The sequence below is a fragment of the Melospiza melodia genome, unplaced genomic scaffold (genome assembly GCF_035770615.1).
Source record: "Melospiza melodia melodia isolate bMelMel2 unplaced genomic scaffold, bMelMel2.pri scaffold_37, whole genome shotgun sequence".
Classification (NCBI taxonomy): Eukaryota; Metazoa; Chordata; class Aves; order Passeriformes; family Passerellidae; genus Melospiza; species Melospiza melodia.
Window position 1 is genome coordinate 1,734,794 of NW_026948690.1, and position 19,566 is coordinate 1,754,359.

The 19,566-nt window shown below is 52.9% G+C and overlaps 1 protein-coding gene across 1 annotated transcript; it reads right to left on the bottom strand.

The window, feature by feature from the left end:
• Positions 1-924: 924 nt before the first annotated feature.
• On the bottom strand, positions 925-18,310 carry LOC134434451 (uncharacterized; the record flags this gene model as incomplete). Its single annotated transcript, XM_063183107.1, has 5 exons — positions 925-1,031; positions 8,700-9,090; positions 9,271-9,576; positions 11,682-11,777; positions 17,849-18,310. Coding segments are annotated over 5 exons (1,362 nt in total), but the record flags the coding sequence as incomplete, so codon positions are not given.
• Positions 18,311-19,566: the final 1,256 nt, after the last annotated feature.

Genomic DNA, 19,566 nt, shown 5'->3' on the forward strand with positions numbered 1-19,566 from the left:
AAACATAGTAGTAATTATGCATTTCCCCTTAAAAATATAATTTATGGAATTAGGAAAATTATAACTATTTTTCTTATTTATAATAGTATTATTCTATATTTGTAATAGGAAATTTTAATATTTATATTTAAAAATCCACAGCATTTTAGCAAGGAAAAAATTTATTGGTCATTAGTTCTAAGTAACACAATTCCCAACATGAATTCATTGAGAAGTATGGCTATTGATTTTTCCTTCTTTATGCTAATCAGCCGTATTTTAAATCCTTTTGTTATCTTTTTTATCATTTTCACAGACAGGATAAAAGGGGCCACTTTGGGGTCCGTGGAGACTTGGGGTCCGTGGAGACATCTGTGAGGCACATTTGGGACAGTTTGGGGTCTGAAAAGGGAATTCAGAGAGAACTTGAGGGTCTGGAGGACACTTGGGCAAGCTGAGTGGGCACTTGGAGGGGCACTCAGGGATTCTGAGGGACAGTTCAGGGTCCGGGGAAGCACTTGGGGGTCCAGGGGGCCCTTGGAGGTCAGGGAGGGGAATTTGGGGCCCTTCGGGATCCGGGCGGGCCCTTGGGGGGCTCTGAGGGGGCTCGCTGGGGCGCGGGGGCTGATGGGAGTTGTATGCGCGGGTCTAACGCAGTTTAACGGGGCCGTGGAGCATCACGGGAGTTCGAGGCGCAGGTGCAAAGGCTCTCAGTGAGGCGCGGGGTGTAACGGGAGATGAAGTCCCGGCTGGAACAGCACTGGACATGCGCCGCGGAGCTTGATGGGAGCTGTAGTCCCGGAAGTGGTTCCAACGCTTCGTTTGGGGGTCCGGGGAGGCACTTGGTGGACCCCTCTGCATCCGAGCCGCGACTTGAGATCCTCGGGGAGACGTAAACGGTTCGGGAGCGCTTGGGGGGAGCTCGGGGAGCTCTAACCGGGCCCTTTAGGGCGGGGACACGGCAGGAGTTTTAGGCACGGGTCTGTGTTCTGAGGGACTCTGGAGCCACGGTGGAGAGGAGACGAATTTCCAGAAGTGGCTGTACCGGGCATCTGTGGGGTTAGGAGCACTCTGAGGGTCCGTGGACGATTTTGGGGGGTCCCAAATGGGCGCTGAGGGGGCACTGAGGCATCCTGGAGGGTCTGGGGGACACTTAAGGGACAAAGGTGTGGTGGATCCTGGGGGTTCTGTGGAGTGCGGGGTATGACGGGCGTTGTAGTCCCGGCTCCAATGGGGCTCAATTTGGCCGCGGGGCATGACGGGAGTTGTGGCTACCGTAGGCACCGTCCCCGAGTCCCCGATCTCTGGCGCTCATTGGCTTCGGGCGGTGATGGGCGGGAGTCTCGGCAAATGGGATGCGGTGGAGGCGGGAACAGCCCATTCAACCTCTCCAGTCCCTCCCAGTACAGCCCAGTTCATCCCCAGCACAGACCAGTACAACCCCAGTACAGCCCAGTTCATCCCCAGTACAGACCAGTACAATCTCAGTACAGCCCTGTTTATCCGAAGTAGAACACCGTAGGAGCCCAGTGCCCCTCCAATCCCTCCCAGTACAGCCCAGTCCCTCCCAATACACCTGAGTTTATTCCCAGTCGTTCCCAGTTCATCCCAATGTCATCCACAGGATGCCCCAGTGTCCCCAGTCTTCTCCGCAATGGCCCCACTGTCCCCAGTATGTCCCAGTCCTCCCTAGTGTCACTCCCAGTATGTCCCAGTGTCTCCCACAGCGTTCCAGTGTTCCCCAGTATGTCCCAGTCCTCCCCAGTGTTTCCAAGCACAGTTTCATTTCTCTCGGTGGCCGTGGCAGCCAAACCCAGCAGTGGGGTCAGTGCAGTGCCCATGGCCACAGCCCCTTGCAGGGGCCCAGTGCAGCTTGGGCTGATGATCCACCCTCACAGCTGGCCCAGGGCAGCTCTGCAGTGCCTTTGGTGGCACCTGGGGCTGGCACACACCTGAGCAGTGTGTCTGTTTGCACTGGGGAAACTCAGCAGTTTGAGATTGCTGCAAAAAGTACAAAAAGGGAAAACCCCTCTGAGGCTGGGTGCAGCCAGCTCTGCAAGCACAGCAGGGCCCAGGGCAGTGAGGAGAGACAGGATGGGGCTGGGCAGTGTGGAGCAAGGTTGTGCACACTGGGTCAGAGCTCCAGGCACAGCTTCTGTGAGCAGGCCAGAGCTGCTGAGGAGAGACCCTGGGTCAATATCAATCACAGAATGCTGCAATCACCTCTGCTCTAAAGAGAAATTTAATCAAAGACACCCTTTAAAACAGGAATGTATATTTTATTACTGCTCTTTGAAATCTTTCTCCATGATTAGACTAGGAAAACTTTAATGACCCTCTCAGGCTTTGGTGTTGTTTACATCAGACTCAGTCCTTGAGAGTGTTTTGAAAAAACTTCTCAAGAACTCAAAGTTAAATTTAAACTCCAAATTTTCTTGAAGTTTTATGGCTCCCACTGAGGGACACAACTGCCTGCCTCTGCCTGCCCACACAAAGGCTCCTGCTGGGGGACATGCTGCACTACAGCCCTGCCCTGGCAGGGAAATTCCTTTCTGTTTGGGTCCTGTCTGTTTTCCCTATCTGCCTTTTGCATTAATTCTTTCTTTCTCTGGCTGTTCTCCATTGTGCCAAAAGGATCCAGCATCTCTGAAACCTCCCTTCAATCCCTCCCAGGTCTCCTCTGCTGTCCTCAGTCTCCACTCCACTGAGCACAGAGCTGCTTTGTGCCTGTACATGAATTTGCCATTTCAGAGGGTGTCATTTATTCAGGCCTGAGCTCTAGTGAGGGATATCTCCCAACCTCACATGGACATGTAATTCTACCAGTGTGTTGCTTATATACAGTCCCTAAATGTGAATTACAATTTACCCATTTCCATAAAACCAACCCCAAATTCCCAGATTCACTCCTTGTTTTCTCTATCCCTGCACCCTTGAGCCAGATGTCTTCTTCTTCTCTTCCACCCATTCCTGCTGGGAAAGCAGCCCCTGCATGCCTTGTTCCTGTGCTGAAAGTTCACAAGCACAGTAAAAACTGAATTCACCCTTTTGGTATCAGCCCCAGGCTCTGTGTGGGCAGGCAGAGGCAGGCAGGAGGCAGAGCTGTCAGCAAAGGAAGGCCCCAGTCAGATGGGGCAGCCGGGGGATGCCAACAGCCTGCAGGGACAGAGGCGCAGGGCAGGGACACCGTGGGACAGCCTGGGCTGCACAGGGCACAGGGATGGGCAGCAGCTGCAAGACAGCCCTGCCAGAGCCAACTTGGGCAGCACTTTGGCCATGGCTGCTGGCCCTGGGCCTGAGGCAGGAGCAGGAGACAAGTGACCCTTGCAGGGCTGGGGCCTCATTGCCTCCTTGTCCCTGCTCAGCAGCCTGGCAGGGGCTGCCCCATGCTCCTGCCCTTGCCATTGCACAGCCCCACATGCCAGTGCCCATCCCGGCAAGAGCCCTGAGCAAGGAGGGAGGGACAGGATCTGCCTGGCCAGGGGCTGGGGCTCAGGCCTTGGCCCTTGGCATTCCTCAAACACATCCAGCTTTGCTCAGCACCAGAGACACATTTGCCTTGTTTGTCCCCAGCTGCCATCACTGCCTCCAGTGTTCTGCTCTAACTGGAACCTGGGGACAATTTCCCAGTGGTGTCCCTCTGTGGGACACATTAAAACTTCAAGAAAATTTGGAGTCTAAATTTAACTTTGAGTTCTTGAGAAGTTTTTTCAAAACACTCTCAAGGACTGAGTCTGATGTAAACAACAGCAAAGCCCCGAGAGTGTCATTAAAGTTTTCCTAGTCCAGTTATTCAGAAAGATTTCAAAGAGCAGTAATAAAATATACATTCCTGTTTTAAAGGGTGTCTTTGATTAAATTTCTCTGTAGAGCAGAGGTGATTGCAGTATTCTGTGATTGATATTGACCCAGGGTCCCTCCTCAGCAGCTCTGGCCTGCTCACAGAAGCTGTGCCTGGAGCTCTGACCCAGTGTGCACAACCTTGCTCCACATTGCCCAGCCCCATCCTGTCTGTCCTCACTGCCCTGGGCCCTGCTGTGCTTGCAGAGTTGGCTGCACTCAGCCTAAGAGGGGTTTTCACTTTTTGGGGTTTTTTGAAGCAATCTGAAACTGCTGAGTTTCCCACTGCAAACAGACACACTGCTCAGGGGTGTGCCAGCCCCAGGTGCCACCAAAGGCACTGCAGAGCTGCCCTGGGCCAGCTGTGAGGGTGGATCATCAGCCCAAGCTGCACTGGGCCCTGCAAGGGGCTGTGGCCATGGGCACTGCACTGACCCCACTGCTGGGTTTGGCTGCCACGGCCACCGTGAGAAATGAAACTGTCCTTGGAAACACTGGGGAGGACTGGGACATACTGGGGACACTGGGAACACTGTGGGAGAGACTGGGACATACTGGGAGTGTCACTGGGGAGGACTGGGACAATCTGAGGACGCTGGGGGCATTGCGGAGAAAACTGGGGACACTGGGGCATCATATGGATCAGGTTGGGAGGAACTGGGAACGACTGGGAATGAACTCAGGTGTATTGGGACGGACAGGGCTGCACTGGGAGGGACTGGAGGGCCACTGGGGTTGAACTGGGTTCTACTTGGAATGAAATGGGCTTTAGTGGGGTTATACTGGTCTGTACTGGGAATGGACTGGACTGTCCCTGGAAGGACTGTAGGAGGGTGATTTGGCTGTTCCCGCCTCCACCACATCCCATTTGCCGAGGCTCCCCCCATCACCGTTCCCAGGCAATCATCACTAGGAATCCGGGCCTGGGGGCGGTGCCCAGAAAGGCGCCATATTTTCTCCTTGCATACAACTCCCATCACACCCCGCGGCCCTATTAAGCCCCAATGGAGCCGGGACTACAACGCCCGTCATGCCCTGCGCTTTACAGTACTTCCCCCCTAGGATCCGCCCCCATCTGTCCCATCAGTGTTCCCCAGACCCTCCACGATCTCTCAGTGCCCCCTCACCGCCCATTCGGGAGCCCCCGAAAGCGCCCCGGATCCCCTGAGTGCTCCCAACCCCTCAGATGCTTGGTACAGCCACTTGTGGAAATTTATCTCCTCTCATCCCCTGCGGCCCCAGAGCCCCTCAGAACAGTCCCGCGCCTAAAACTCCTGCCGTGACCCGCGCCTTAAAGAGAACGGTTAGAGCTCCCCGAGCTCCCCGCAAGGACTCCCGAATTTTTTAAGTTCCCGTGAGGGTTTCAAGTCGCGGTTCGGACGCAAAAGTGTCCCCTAACAGCCGTCCCGGACCCCCAAACATCGTGATCGAGCCACTTCCGGGACTTCAGCTCCCATCATGCCCCGCGCCCCTCCGAGAGACATTGAAGCTGTGCCTAGAACTCCCATCTTGCTCCGCGGCCCTAATAAATCGTATGATGCCTGCGCCTACAACTCCCATCACCCCCCGCGCCCCAGAGCCCCCCCCCCCCCCCCCCCCCCCCCCCACCCCGGTCAGCTTCCCCCAAGGGCCCGCCCGGACCCCGAAGGGCCCCAAATTCCCCTCCCTGACCTCCAAGGGCCCCCCTGGACCCCCAAGTGCTGCCCCAGACCCCGAACTGTCCCTCGGGATCCCTGAGTGCCCCTCCAAGTGCCCACCCGGCTTCCCCAAGTGTCCTCCAGACCCTCAAGTTCTCTCTGAATTCCCTCTTCAGACCCAAAACTGCCCCAAATGTGCCCCAGAAATGTCTCCACGGACTTCAAAGTGCTGCCCCTTGACCCTTTTAGGGAAAAAGTTTATAAAAATGGTGCCAAAAGGACTACAAATATTATTAGTTACCATAAAGAGGAAGAAATAAATAGTCCATAAATCTTAATTAATTAATGAATGGTATTGTGTTTACTTTGAACTAATGAGAAATAATTTTTTTGGTTGCTAAAATAGTATTGATTTTTAAATATAAAAATTATGTAGTAAAATATTGAATAATACTATCACAGTTAGAATGATATAAATATAATTTTGTTAATTAATTAAATTTTATTTAGAAGGAAAAATGCTTAAATTTTTTTCATGTTTTGTGATGTGAGGTATGGTGAGGTTTGGGGTGAGGAACAACTTGTCCAAACAGGCTCAGCCTGCAAGGGGCTCATTCTCCCTGCCCAGACCTCCTAAGGAGACATTCAGCATCAAGATCACCTGAGGAATGTTTCTGTCCCCTCTTCTCTGAAATAAAAATAAAAAAATATTTCCTTGACTAAAACCAAAAATCCTGATGTGCACTTTGGAATCTCCCTCCTGAAGAGAACTCCAAACTGACTCCAATCTCTGCACAAGCCCTGGAGACTGGATGACAATGGAAGGGAGACAAAGAGCTCCTGAGGGCTTTCTGTATTTTAATCAGCCCCACGCTGGATTTGGGGCTGGCTCCAGGAGCCTCAGGCACGCAGAGAAGGATGGAGAAGCTGCTCAAGGAGTCAGCAGCAAAACTCCAAGTGCCTTGGAGCATGGCTGGGCCCCAGGGAGGGCAGGGAGTGCCAAAGGCTGCCCAGGGCCTGGTGAGAGCAGATCCTTGAGGGCAGGATTGCAGGGAGCCCAAGGCTCTGAGCAGGGAACTGCAATGCTGAGCAAGGCCTGGCTTGGCTGGGTTTTCTCTCCTTTCAAGAGTCTCTGGGTAGGCACTGCTGGTTTCAGGTCTATGGTCCCTGCTCTTGGCCTGCTCTGGTTAAGGTGACAAAGGCAAAAAGCTCTGACCATGGTTATGTTTTCCTTGGTTAGAGGTGTTATTTTAATTCTTCATTTGCATGGTGGCTTGTTGTTCTAGGGGTTTTCGTTAGGTCATTCTTTTCTGCTAGGTCTTATGGCATTTTCATATTTGGTTATCATGACATAATCTTCTTCTTTATGGTGTCGGGTGGTTCGCCATCTTAGATGAGTGGGAGTGACAGTAAAAGGTTTTAAAATCATGAAATTTGGGGAATTAGAAAGAAGCTATAGACTTTGTGGGGCCTGGGAAAATGTTTAAAATATACTCTGAAAATGTTAGAATTTGTGTTTGCCAGATCATGTGAAATTGCACCTGCGTAAGCAGTATATGATAAATGATGTAATTGATAGATGTGATGATGGTTTAGTAATTAAATATAATTATTGTATAATCATACAAAGAATCATGAGAAACTATTTCAGAAATTTAAAGGGGAGCCACGAGGAGCCCATGCTTGGATGAAATCTATGTATACAATAGAACAATATTGTTGCCTTCCGATGCAAGGCGAGGTGACCTGGTTCTGAGGAAACGGCACGGTGACCCAAACTCTCCAGGGTCACTCGGGCCAAGAACACACACAGACACCAGTATGGTGGACGGTTCAAGACCTTTATTGTCCCGCCTCGTCGGGTTTTATACTGGGAAAGTTTTTTCCCTACGTCAGGGGGCTTTACTTTACTGTAATTGGTTAGTAAGGAGTAGAAAGTTACTAATGTTAGGGGGGACTACATTCTTGGGTGATCCCTTATCACTAGAAGTTAGGGGGAGAGGAGCTCTACTGCTTTCCGTAACATCGCGAGATTTTCCGAGTGTTTGACCCTATCTACTACATCTCCCCCCCCTTTTTTACAAATGAACGAAGTAGTCATATACATGGGTACTGAGCTGAGGCATGGGGTTGTCAACAGAGAAAGGGGTTTGGTGAACCTGGGTAGAAAATCTTGTGACTGGCAGTGTTCTCTGGTCGAATTCACAGCAGCGAATTGCTGGCCTATGAACAGGATGTTGGCCCTTTCTGGGCGGGTCTGAATGAATGAGACCAGCTTGTTCAGCAGGCATGGTCCGAAGGTGACAGCTAAAAGTAGCATTGCCAATGGACCTGTTAGGGTAGAAAGTAGGGTGGTCAGCCATGGTGATCGATTGAACCAGGACTCGAACCAACCCTGTTGGGCTTCCCTGTCTCTCTGTCTCTGAGCCAGTCTGTTTCGGAGTTCTGCCACGGAGTCTCTCACGACTCCCATGTGGTCTGCATAGAAACAACACTCCTCTCTCAAGGCGGCACACAGGCCTCCTTGCTGCATGAACAGGAGGTCTAGTCCTCGCCTTTTCTGCAAGACCACTTCTGAGAGTGAGGAGACTGACTTCTCTAGAAAGGAGATGGATTTCTCGATCCTCTGCGGGTTCTCGTCAATTGTTGTCTGCAGATGTGACAGTCCTTGGTGTTGGGTCACTAGGGCTGAGACTCCTGTGGCCGTTCCGGCTGCTCCTGGGCCCAGCAGCATCGCGACAGCTACACCTGTTGCTATTTCTCTTTTGTGGAGCCGGCTGGGCTCCTCGAAATGGCGATACACTTCTTCATCTGCGCGGCACAGGGCCCTAGGAGCAATCAGAACTTGGACACAGAAGTCGTTAGAGTCATTGAATTTGGCAAGGAACACACAGGGACTCACTCCAGATTGCTGGCAAACCCACATCCCAGGTGCGGATGGGACTACCCAGTTACTGTTTTTCCCGTTGGGTTTGACAACTTCGGTGCAGACGTTGCCTTTCTGCCTAGCTAGGGTTACATTGCCAAAGCATCTGCCTCGGCCCGTGACTTGACTCAGGGTGATTCCTTTGCGGGGGGTGTCCCCTCTACATTGGTTGGGTGCATCTGCTGTGGGGTAACTGAAGGGAGTGTTTAAAGCGACTCCTTTGTAAAAGGGAGATTCGACATTGTAACAGAGCCAGCAGGATTCGGTTAGGTTAGGGTTAGATTTGTTCAGGGATAGGAAGGTAGCTTCTAACATACGAAGGATTGGATCTAAGTCTGACTCGGCTAAATGGTCCACCCAAAAGGACATGTGTGTGGAGTGTGGGGAATTGGGGTCTACCTTTGGCCGTCCTGGAAACAGGTCGGTGATGCAGAGCACGAAGGATGGGGTGTTTGGTGTGGTGATTTCTGTGAGCACCTTGTCACTACTAAGGTGTTGCGTGACCCACTTGAACGGCCGATGGGGGTTGTGGTCTGGGCTGACTTGCCCTCTGGCAACAAGCCCCAACAGCAAGATCACACAGAAACACCATTGATGCTTGGGTCTCACCCGTGCGGGTCTCTTGGGTGCTGCCTGACGGCTTGGTGGTCGGTCACTTTCGTCTGGAACCGGGATGTACGCGTCACGAGGACATCCCACGAGCAGGTCCTGTAAACAGAAACTCGCAACTCTCGTCAGTCTCATTCTGCTCGCTATGGAGGTCCAGCTTAATTGGCTTAAGTGGACACCACCTGATTTGCCGTCCCTTTTGACAGCTGCGTACCCTCTCCCTGTGGGCGTCAACCTCCAGCCCCATCCCCATTCACCTAGCTCGTTTCTAATTACCACCTGTGGGCCCTCCGCTCCTGCTTCTGCTCCCAGGCCTTCTGATCCTCCCTTTTTCATCTGCTCCAGTCGCTCCAGCTGCCTCTGGCCCTCCTGGTACAGCTCCTCAGTCCTCAATGCCCGCTCCTCTGCATTCTGCTCCGTCTGTTTCACAATGCCCTGCTGGGCTCTCATCAGCTCCTGCTTCCTCTGGTGCTCCAGCTCCTCCTGGACCTCCGTGTCCTTCTCTCGCTCTATTTCCATCATCTTGTTCAGGCGCTTCTCTTCCTCCGTCAGTTCCTCGAGGATCATCTGCTTCTCCAGGACTTGCTTGTCCCAGATCATGTCGGACTTGGCACTGAGGAACAGCGTGTTTAGTTCCCGCACATCTTCCTCCTCTTCCGGCTTCATCCTTGTCGCTCGCTGCGGCAGCTTCTGCTTCCCCTGCTGCAGCTCCTCATCCACATCTCTCCCGCGGTCCCTCTCGTCCTCCAGCTCTGCCTTTGCTTCTTCCAGCATTAGGGCTGCTGCTGATGTTGACACTCCTGGTCCCTTTTTTGTGTGAAGCGTTAAAGCCACCAACTGAGTGCTTTTCCACGCCCGGGACTGCCCTCCCACTCCGTTCACTGGAGGGACTTCTTTGAATTGCCAGTGTCCGGGCCAATGTGCTTGGGGAAAAATCGTGCAGTCTGATCCCGTGTCTGCGCAGAACTGAAACCCTATGACGTAGGGATGCTGACTGCCGTAAAGGCGGCATGTCCCCCACACCATCAGGGGTTCCTTCCCTATTCTCATGGCCAAGACCACCCAGGGATCCCACGCTGGGGTGTCCCCTGCTGTTCCCGTGACTCTGGTGTGGCTTGTGGCAGTGGGGGGTGCGAAAGCATTACTGGTGGTGTTGTGCAATTCTGGCACTGCGTTGTAGGTGGGGATGTAAAATTGACTGCTCCCTGTGGGGGCATGGGGTATGAGAGTCCCCTGCCCCACTGGGGGTTGCTGTAGTTGGGCCGCTGCACATTCCAGATGGGAGGGGGCTGAACACGGCCCGGCCACCCCCTCCCTCCTCCGTTTCCCTGGAGCCCGGATCTGCATTCTTCAGCTAAATGTCCCTTCTTCCCACATGCCCAGCACGGTCCCCTAAGTTCTCCTTCTCGTGGTGGAGCAGCTGCTGATAGGCACCTTGGCTGGGGGCAGTTTGCTGCCACGTGGCCTGCCTGGCCACACTCAAGGCATGCCATCCCACTGGTTATTGCAGTGTGAACTGCTGCTTGAATGGGAGCAAGGTGTTCCTCCTTTGCCACGTGTCTGATCATGTCGGCTATGTTAGCCCCAGGTGGCAATGATCTTAAGATGTCCTTGGTGGCTGAATTGCATTGCTGGCGTAGGCAGTCTGCCAGCACGGGACCCTTAGCCTCTGAGGGTAGCGCAGAGGAATCTAATGCGGCCTGAAGCCTGTCCACAAACTGAGTGAAGCTCTGACTCTCACCCTGTTTTATGGTGGACCACGGGGCAGGGTTAGCCACTAGTTTGGAAGCAGAACGAATGGCCTCTCGGGCAGCCTGGGTGGTTGTCATAACTTCATGGGCCCTTAATCCCTCAGCCTGGGCCTGGGGGGTGATCATAGTGGGGTCTCTACCCATCAATCTCTGTATACTGGAGCCGTGTAGTGGATGGTCAGGTCCCGTTATCTGGGCTAGCTCCTTCGTGCATTGATCCTCCCACTCTTGTTCAAAAACAATCAATCCTGCCGCATCAAAAATCATCCTACACGTCTGTTTGATGTCAAAGGGAAGCATGTCATGCCCCCCAAAAACCCCGTCTATGAGTGTGTTAACCATGGCAGAATTAATTCCCTTGTCTGCAATCGCTTTAACAATTGCCTGCACATCTTTCGGATTGACCGGTGAATAGGTCCTTTGGTTTCCGTCTGCCCCCCCCCACCCGGACTGGGAACACTAGCTTGGTTGAAGGGGTGTACTCGCCACAGGCTATCTTTATTTTTCGCCAGTCTGTGAGTGGGGTTCGGTCTTTCTCTGATGACCCCTTCACCCATGCGGGAGCGCTGCGACTAGAGACCTTATATGCTGCTGCTGGTCCCCTATGTTAAGGCTAGTATCGGAATCGGAGCTCCCCGACTCCCTCTCAGACTCGTCCCGGCTCGAAAGACCGAGCACTTCCCGGCTGTTCTGCCTTTTTCTCAGGCTCCGACCCCACCCCCACCTGCGGAGGGCGGACTGTTCCCTCCCCCTGGGGTCCCCCCGCCTCCTGCTGGGGGAGGTCCTTGCCTTATACGGGCTTAATTTGAATAGAGCGCTCTGATTGGTCTCACCCTCCACCGCAGGGACCGCCCCCACTCCCCACTCGCCTGCGCATGCTATGTTAGGCGCGCTGACTCCATTTCCGCCCTTTACCCCCCTCTTCTCTTCCGCCCTGACCACGCGGTTGGTCGCCATTTTCAGCCCATATGGCGGCGGAGAGATTTTATCGATCCGGGCATCCTCCGCCAGCCCCCCCAAAAACACTGCGTTGCTCTGCCTCCCGCATTGGGTCGTCAGTCGGCGGGGGGGGGACGGGTAGAGGAGTCGCGGTTTTGCTGAGAGGCTCCGAGGCGGGGCTGGGATCTGGCGGGCTCCGCGGGGGGGTTGGGGGGTCTCACGGGGGTTTTGGGCTGGGGCTCAAGGGGAGGTGGGATGTGCCTAGCCCCCGCACCTCCCCGTCTGCAATCTGATCACTTTCCGGGGTGGTCTGTGTGGTAGCTCCCACCCCCAGCTGCGGAGTGGCTATTAAACAGCTTCTCGCAGCTTTCCAGGTTTCTTGCTCTTGTCGAGTTTTTTGCAGAGCCCGGATGACTCTGCCCCACAATTTTAGGGCTTTCCCCGAGCCTGAACACATGGTATCCTCGGCCAGGGTTTTCGTACAATTATCCCACACCTCCAGGTGTAAAATATCCACGGGGCTTTCTATAGCCCCCAGCTTGATCAATCTTGGCAATGCGAGAGTCATATCTTTAAGCTTACATTCAATTCCCCATTGTGCATGCACCTCACTTACTACCTTTGCAATTGCTTCCATGATTCGAGGGCATCCCCTCCGCTGCACAAGGCCAGCTGTGCAGCCGCCATCCTCTCTCCAGGCGAATCCCCATTCCCCTGGCGCTGGTTCAATCCCAGGTTTCAGGCACCAGTTGTTGCCTTCTGATGCAAGGCAAGGCGACCTGGCTCTGAGGAAACGGCACGGCGACCCAAACTCTCCAGGGTCACTCAGGCCAAGAACACACGCTAACAACAACATGGTGGACAGTTCAAAGGCCTTTATTGTCCCGTCTCATCGGGTTTTATACTCGGGAAAGTTTTTTCTCTACGTCAGGGGGTCTTGCCTTACTGTAATTGGTCAGTAAGGAGTCGAAAGTTACTAATGTTAGGGGGGACTACATTCTTGGGTGATCCCTTATCACTAGGCGTTAGGGGGAGAGAAATCCTGCTGCTTTCCGTGACATCGCGAGATTTTCTGAGCGCCTGACCCTATCTACAACATTGGATTGGAGATTCAAAACCAGGAATTAATTTATTTTCATGAATCAATTGCAGGCAGCCAGCTTTGTGAATATTTTCCAGGAGTTGGTCGGGGGTACCGATCAAAGGGTCTCTCCTTTTCAAGGGGTTAAGCCCCCCTGCCCAATGAGCAGTGTGCTGAGTTAGGGACCATGGGATGCATCTGTCTACTGTTGTTAGGAACACCCCATGTCATCAGCACCCACCGGCTTCTTGTTCTGACAAAAGAATCTGATCTCCCCCAGTGAGAGACACTTGACAAATGTGTTCTGTTTCAGATTTTTGGGGGAGAAGCCCGTACTGCTTTGCAAGTTTTGTAAATTCAGTAGCAGTGTACGGGATTTCTTTAGTGGTTTTGTGCGGGCTAAGATCTTCATTATTGCTATAGTTGCATTCTGTTTTAATTAGAGGTTTCATGTTATTACAGCAGCATTTCCTGCAATTTTTCATCAGTGCTAATTCTTTTTGAGGGCAATTTTGATTAATGTGAGGAGTTTCTTTCTCTTCTGTTTCTTTTGAGGAATCAGAGTTCTGTGAATTTTTAACATGTTCCTCTCTCAGGGCAGCCCGTAGTAAGTTATTTACATTTCTTTCTTCATCCAATTGTTTTTGCAAAACTTCAACTAGGTTTTGAAGGGAGTCTATGATAGCATTTTCCTCACTTTTTCACTTAAAGTGAGTTTCTATGGCTGCTGTGAGGCAGGCACCCAAGACTGAGCAGAGGACGGTTTTATTTGTGCCCAGTTTGAATTTTGATTCATGTTGCATAGAAGATATTCTATCAATAACACTTTCTAAGTTAAAGCAATTGCAGCTTGCCCATTCTTCTCCCCCCGGAGAAGGTGTGGCATTGTATTTAGCAAGCAAAGCATAAAATTCAGCTTTACCTTTTGCACTGAAGTCTTTAGTTATTTTGTGAGGGGACCAAAGCTACACCAGGGAGTTAACTTAAGTTACACAAATCACACAGCCTTTCCACTGTCCCCTGGCTTCCCTGGGTAGTTGAAGAGATAGAATCAGTCTGGGAGGCCCTGTGAGGTTGCTTCAAATTTGTCTCTTCCTTCCCAGACAGTACAGATACGCACTCACATGAACACACACACACAAATGTTTTCTTTGTGAGGGGACCAGAAACCTAGAACAGGGAAAAAGCCACTCAGCCTTTGCCGGGCCGCCCCTCACTCCCTGTGTAGGTGAAGGGACAATATCTGTCTAAAAGGCACAGCTTAATTTCTTCAGGTCTGTCCCTTCCCTTTTTAGACAGTCCAGGTACACAAAATACAACAGTAAAAAGAGTAACAGTTTTAAATTCAGCTCAAATACAACAGTAACAGGTTCAGATTCAACTCAAATACAACAACAACAGTATCAATATCAATATCAGTAACAGCATCAATACCAGGATCAGGAGAAGTATCAGTGTCGGTGTCAGTGCCTGTATCAGAGTCAGCAACAGTAGTGACAGTAACAGTTTCCCCTGTTTTGCACTGAGAGATCTTTTGTGCCAATTCCGGAGACAGAGGACTCAATTTAGCATGGGATTTCCCTGCAAATCCCTCTGTCTACTGGAAAACTGTCCGTGACGCCAATTTAAGGTCAGGGTCCATCCTAGTGGACAGATGACCTGATGGTTCGTAGGAATGATCTCAGAGTGCAAAACACCAACACGGTACAAGGGGGTTTGCAGTGATAATCAAAACAAATGCAGTTTTATTGAAATAACCACAGCAAAAATGCGATAGAGGGATTAAGGGAGAGAGAAAGAGAGAGAAAGAGAGAGAGAGAGAGAGAGAGGGGATATAGCTACGAACGCAGAGACGAAATCCTTTGGTGCAGTCCAGCCGAGGGTCTGCCTGCTACGCTGGGGAGATCTCGAAGGCTCTAGCTAACTCAGAGGTTTTTATTACTGAAAATTGCGAGGGGGGGGAAACAGCTACAATAGGGAACAGATGTAACAGGTAGTCCATGTTCTCAGCAGTAAATGAGCTTGATAGATGTAACAGGTAGTCTAGGTTCTTAGCAGTAAGCGAGAGCCATCGTATTTTCGGTCCAGTGGTCACAATCTGCAGGCAAACATCTCACTTCGGTCAGCTTGCCTCCCCACACACCTCCCCCGAGCTGGGGGTTTCAGTTCCAGTCCTTGGAAGGAGCAGAGGGGCCTGTTAGGAGTTTCATGTCTCAGTCCTTGATGGAGAATCTTCTTACATCTCAGTCTGTCTGTCACGGTGGTTGTAAAACAGGCAAGGGGTCTTCTGTGGGAGACCACCTGAAACTCAGGAGAAGTCCTGCTAGGCCGAGAGGTGGGACAGCTTCCAAAGCTGCTATTGTTGCAAACGGGGCATGGTGCCCTCTTCTTAGCACACAGCAAACACACTTGTGTAAACAGTAGCTCAACACTGAGCTTTCAGGTCTGAGGGCCCTTGGCATGTGACTTTTCTCCTTCAGAGCCAGATGTAGACGGGGGAAGGGGGTCTTCTCTTCAGTGGTCTCCCAAGGATGATCGTGAGGCAGATGAGGGAAAATTAGGACAGACTCTCACACCAGAACAGCCCCTGTAATCCAGGAGGAAGCAGTTGGTGACCTGCTGAGCCACTCAGATGCTCACAGGTGTGTGGGATCAGATGGGATCCATCCTAGGGGTATGAGGGAGCTGGTGGATGAGCTCCCCAAGCTGCTCTCCAACATTCACCATCAGTGCTGGCTCAGCAGGGAGGGCCCAGAGGGCTGGAGGTGCCAATGTGAGCCCATCCCCAAGAAGGGCTGGAAGGAGGAGCTGGGGAACTCCAGGCCTGTCAGCCTGACCTGGGTGCCCAGCAAGGTTATGGAACAGATCACCTTGAGTGCCATCACAGGGCACCCACAGGATGGCTGAGGGGTCAGAGCCAGGAAGCATGGATTCCAATGTCTGCATGGAATGGTCTGGATGAGGGGATTGTGTCCAACATCAGCAAATCTGCAGATGACACCAAACTGGGTGTGAGTTTGGATCTGATGGAGGATGGAGGTAGGAGGGCTCTGCACAGGGCCCAGGACAGGCTGGATCCAGGGCCATAATCCAAAAAGGTGAGGTTGAACAAGACCAAGTGCCAGGTCCTGCACTTTGGCCACAACAACCGCTGCAGCAGTACAGGCTGGGGACAAGTGGATGGAGAGCAGCCAGGCAGAAAGGGACCTGCAGAGACTGATGGACAGCAGGCTGGGCATGAGCCAGCAGAGTGCCCAGGTCGGCAAGAAGGCCAATGGCTCCTGGCATGGCTCAGGAATGGTGTGGCCAGCAGGAGCAGGGCAGGGATTCTTCCCCTCTGCTCAGCACTGCTTGGGCAGCACCTCGAGTGCTGTTTCCAGTTCTGGGCCCCCAATTTAGGAAGGACATGGAGGGGCTGGAGCGTGTCCAGAGAAGGGCAACAAGGCTGGGGAGGGGTCTGGTACACAAGTCCTGTGAGGAGTGGCTGAGGAAGCTGGGGTTGTTTTTCTTGGAGAAGAGGAGGCTAAGGGAGACAAAGCAGTGTCAGGGCAGAGGTTGGACTCGATCATCTCCAAGGTCTTTTCCACCCTTGCTGATTCTGGGATTCTCTGGAACCACCCTTGGAGCAGTCACAGGATGAGCCCAGGGCCTCCTCTTCAGAAGCTCCAGCAGCCCAGGTCCCTCAGCGTCTCCTCCCAGGCCCGAAGCCCATCCTGTCAGTCCTGCAGAGCCTCTGCAGCTCCTCCTCACTGCCCAGAACAGGGAGCCCCAGAGCCAGACACTGCAGCCCAGATGTGCCCCCCTGGCCTGGGGTGCCTCTGGAAAGGGAGCAGCAGGAGGCACTGCAGGAGCCAGCAGACAATTCCTGCAGCACTTGTAGGATGATCCTGCTGCCCAAGAGACATTCCCATGGTGCCAAGTCAGGAACTGCAATGGGGAGTGGGGCCAGAGAGGAAAGGGCAAACAGGGATGGGCTGTTTGCAGGGCAGGGAACAGGGCTCAGAAATAAGAAGAAATGTGTAGTAGGAAGCGTAAAGAAAGAAAAGAAATTTGTAGCAGGAAGAGTAAAGAAAGCAAAGAGTGAAGAAAGTAAAGGAAAGTGAAGCCAAGGAAATGCTCAGGGCAGTTTGGAGGTGGCTGCCAGGCAGCCCTGGCTCTGAGCAACAGCATCTGGGAAAAAACTTTCTGGCTGAGTGCAGAGGCCCGGACAAAGCTGAGTGGTTTCCCTGGTGTCCCCAAGCCGTTGCTGGCCCCAGGGGCTGATGGCATTTGTGCTCCTTCAGCTTCATGTCCCCACACCAACAGCATGGGGGTGCTCTGCCTGCTGTGTGCAATGCAAACAGGGGCTGCTGAGCCAGTGCTGCTGTGTCTGTGCCTGCAAGGATGGGGCACATGTGTGAGCTGGGGGAGAGGCCAGGGCTGCAGAGGGGGGATGTTGTTGGCAGCTCCATGAGGACGCCCTGGGACGCTGCCCTGAGCTGTGCAGCGCACTGGGGATGGATCAGCCCCTGCTTTGCTGCTCCTTCCCGTCTGCCCCAGGGCCCTTGCAGAGCTAAAGGCCATGCTGTTTGCCCCCAGCCTGCCCATGGCCAGCCTGGGGCTGCTCACGGGGGTTTCTGTGCTGAGCATTGGCCTGGGTGTGTTTTTGAGAGAGCCTGGGCAAGGAGCCTGGAGCCCCCAGAGCCTGGGCTGAGCAGTCAGCGCTGCCCCAGCAGTGCCCATGGCCTGTCCCTGCTGCAGCCCCGGCACTGCCACCCCCAGGGCTGTGCCCGGCCCCGAGAGCACTCAGGCCCTGCAGCAACACCAGGGCCACCAGGGCAGCGGGGCAGGGCCACAGCAGCAGCACTGGCAACACCAAGTTGGCACAAACAATGACATCACTTTGTAGAAAATATTTAAAATTTTAAACAGGGACAAAGAACCTCCAAATTGAAAATAACAAGAAGTATTAAAGGTTACTTTTATTACAAGTGATTTGCAAATACTGGCCAGCAGTTTAATGTTCTAGAAACCATCCAGTCCTCAGTCTCCACACTGCAGCCTTGAGCTCCCGGTTCCTCAGGCTGTAGATGAGGGGGTTTAGGGCTGGAGGCACCACCGAGTACAGAACTGTCACTGCCACATCCAGGGATGGGGAAGACATGGAGGGGGGCTTCAGGTAGGCAAATATGCCAGTGCTGACAAACAGAGAGACCACGGCCAGGTGAGGGAGGCAGGTGGAAAAGGCTTTGTGCCGTCCCTGCTCAGAGGGGATCCTCAGCACAGCCCTGAAGATCTGCACGTAGGAGAAAACAATGAACATAAAACAACCAAATGATAAACAGGCACTAACAGCAAGCAGCCCAAATTCCCTAAGGTAGGATTTGGAGCAGGAGAGTTTGAGGATCTGTGGGATTTCACAGAAGAACTGGCCCAGGGCATTGCCATGGCACAGGGCCAGGGAAAATGCATTGGCTGTGTGCATGAGAGCATTGAGAAAGGCACTGGCCCAGGCAGCTGCTGCCATGTGGGCACAAGCTCTGCTGCCCAGGACGGTCCCGTAGTGCAGGGGTTTGCAGATGGACACGTAGCGGTCGTAGCACATGACGGTCAGTAGATAAAATTCTGCTCCAATGAAGAACATAAAGAAAAAGAGCTGAGCAGCACATCCTGTGTAAGAGATGTTCCTGGTGTCCCAGAGGGAATTATGCATGGCTTTGGGGACAGTGGTGCAGATGGAGCCCAGGTCGCTGAGGGCCAGGTTGAGCAGGAAGAAGAACATGGGCGTGTGCAGGTGGTGGCCACAGGCTACGGCGCTGATGATGAGGCCGTTGCCCAGGAGGGCAGCCAGGGAGATGCCCAGCAAGAGGCAGAAGTGCAGGAGCTGCAGCTGCCGCGTGTCTGCCAATGCCAGCAGGAGGAAGTGCCTGATGGAGCTGCTGTTGGACATTTTCTGTGTCTTGGCATGGGGATCTGTAAGAAAAGTAATCATGGAATACTTGGGTTTGGAGAGCACTTTAAATATCCCAGCACAGCCTGGGGGCACTTTCCCCCCACTGCCTGCTCAGGGCTCTGCTGCCTGGAGCTGTCCCTGCCAGCAGCTCCTTCCCTGTGCCCAGGGCTGGGCCCTGACAGTGCTGCCAAAGCCCAGCCCAGCCCTGGGCACTCAGCTCTGCCCTGCAGAGCTTCCTAGCTCTGGCACTGCCCAGTGGCAGCTCTGGCTCTCCAGGCTCTGATGGCTCTGTCAGAGCAACCCTGAGGAGGCTGAAGAAGCAAAACTGATGCAGCTCCTAGGGGGCTCTGTGCAGGTTTCTGTCACTGCCTGGCTTAGTACGATCTGAGAAAAAGCTATTTTCTTTTTCTAAAGTTTGACTGAAAGATGAATATCAATGTGCAATTTTTCATCCTGGCAACAGAAAGCATTAGATTAAAAAAGCAAGATTTTCCAATTTATGAAGCCCCAGCCTTGCTGTGCTCCCTGTATAACCTACTTGGAAATATTCTATAGTTAATGTCATGCTGGGAGCAGTCCTGAACAATGCAGAATCCTCACCACACAAAGAAAACACTTCCAAGCCTGACCAGCTGTCTCCTCCCACCCAGATCTTGTCCCCCAGTGCTGGGAGCAGCTGCCAGGGCTGGCTGAGAGCTGTCCCTGGCAGGCAGCAGAGTCCCTGCCCCAGCACAGCACCCTGGGCTGCAGGACCCTGCTCTGCAGGACAGCCCTGGGCACCCCTGGCTGCTCTGCACAAGAGACAATCAGAGAATGTACTCACAGGGTCTGCAGGCAATGGGATGTTCCAGCTGCAGGAGATGGCTCCAGGA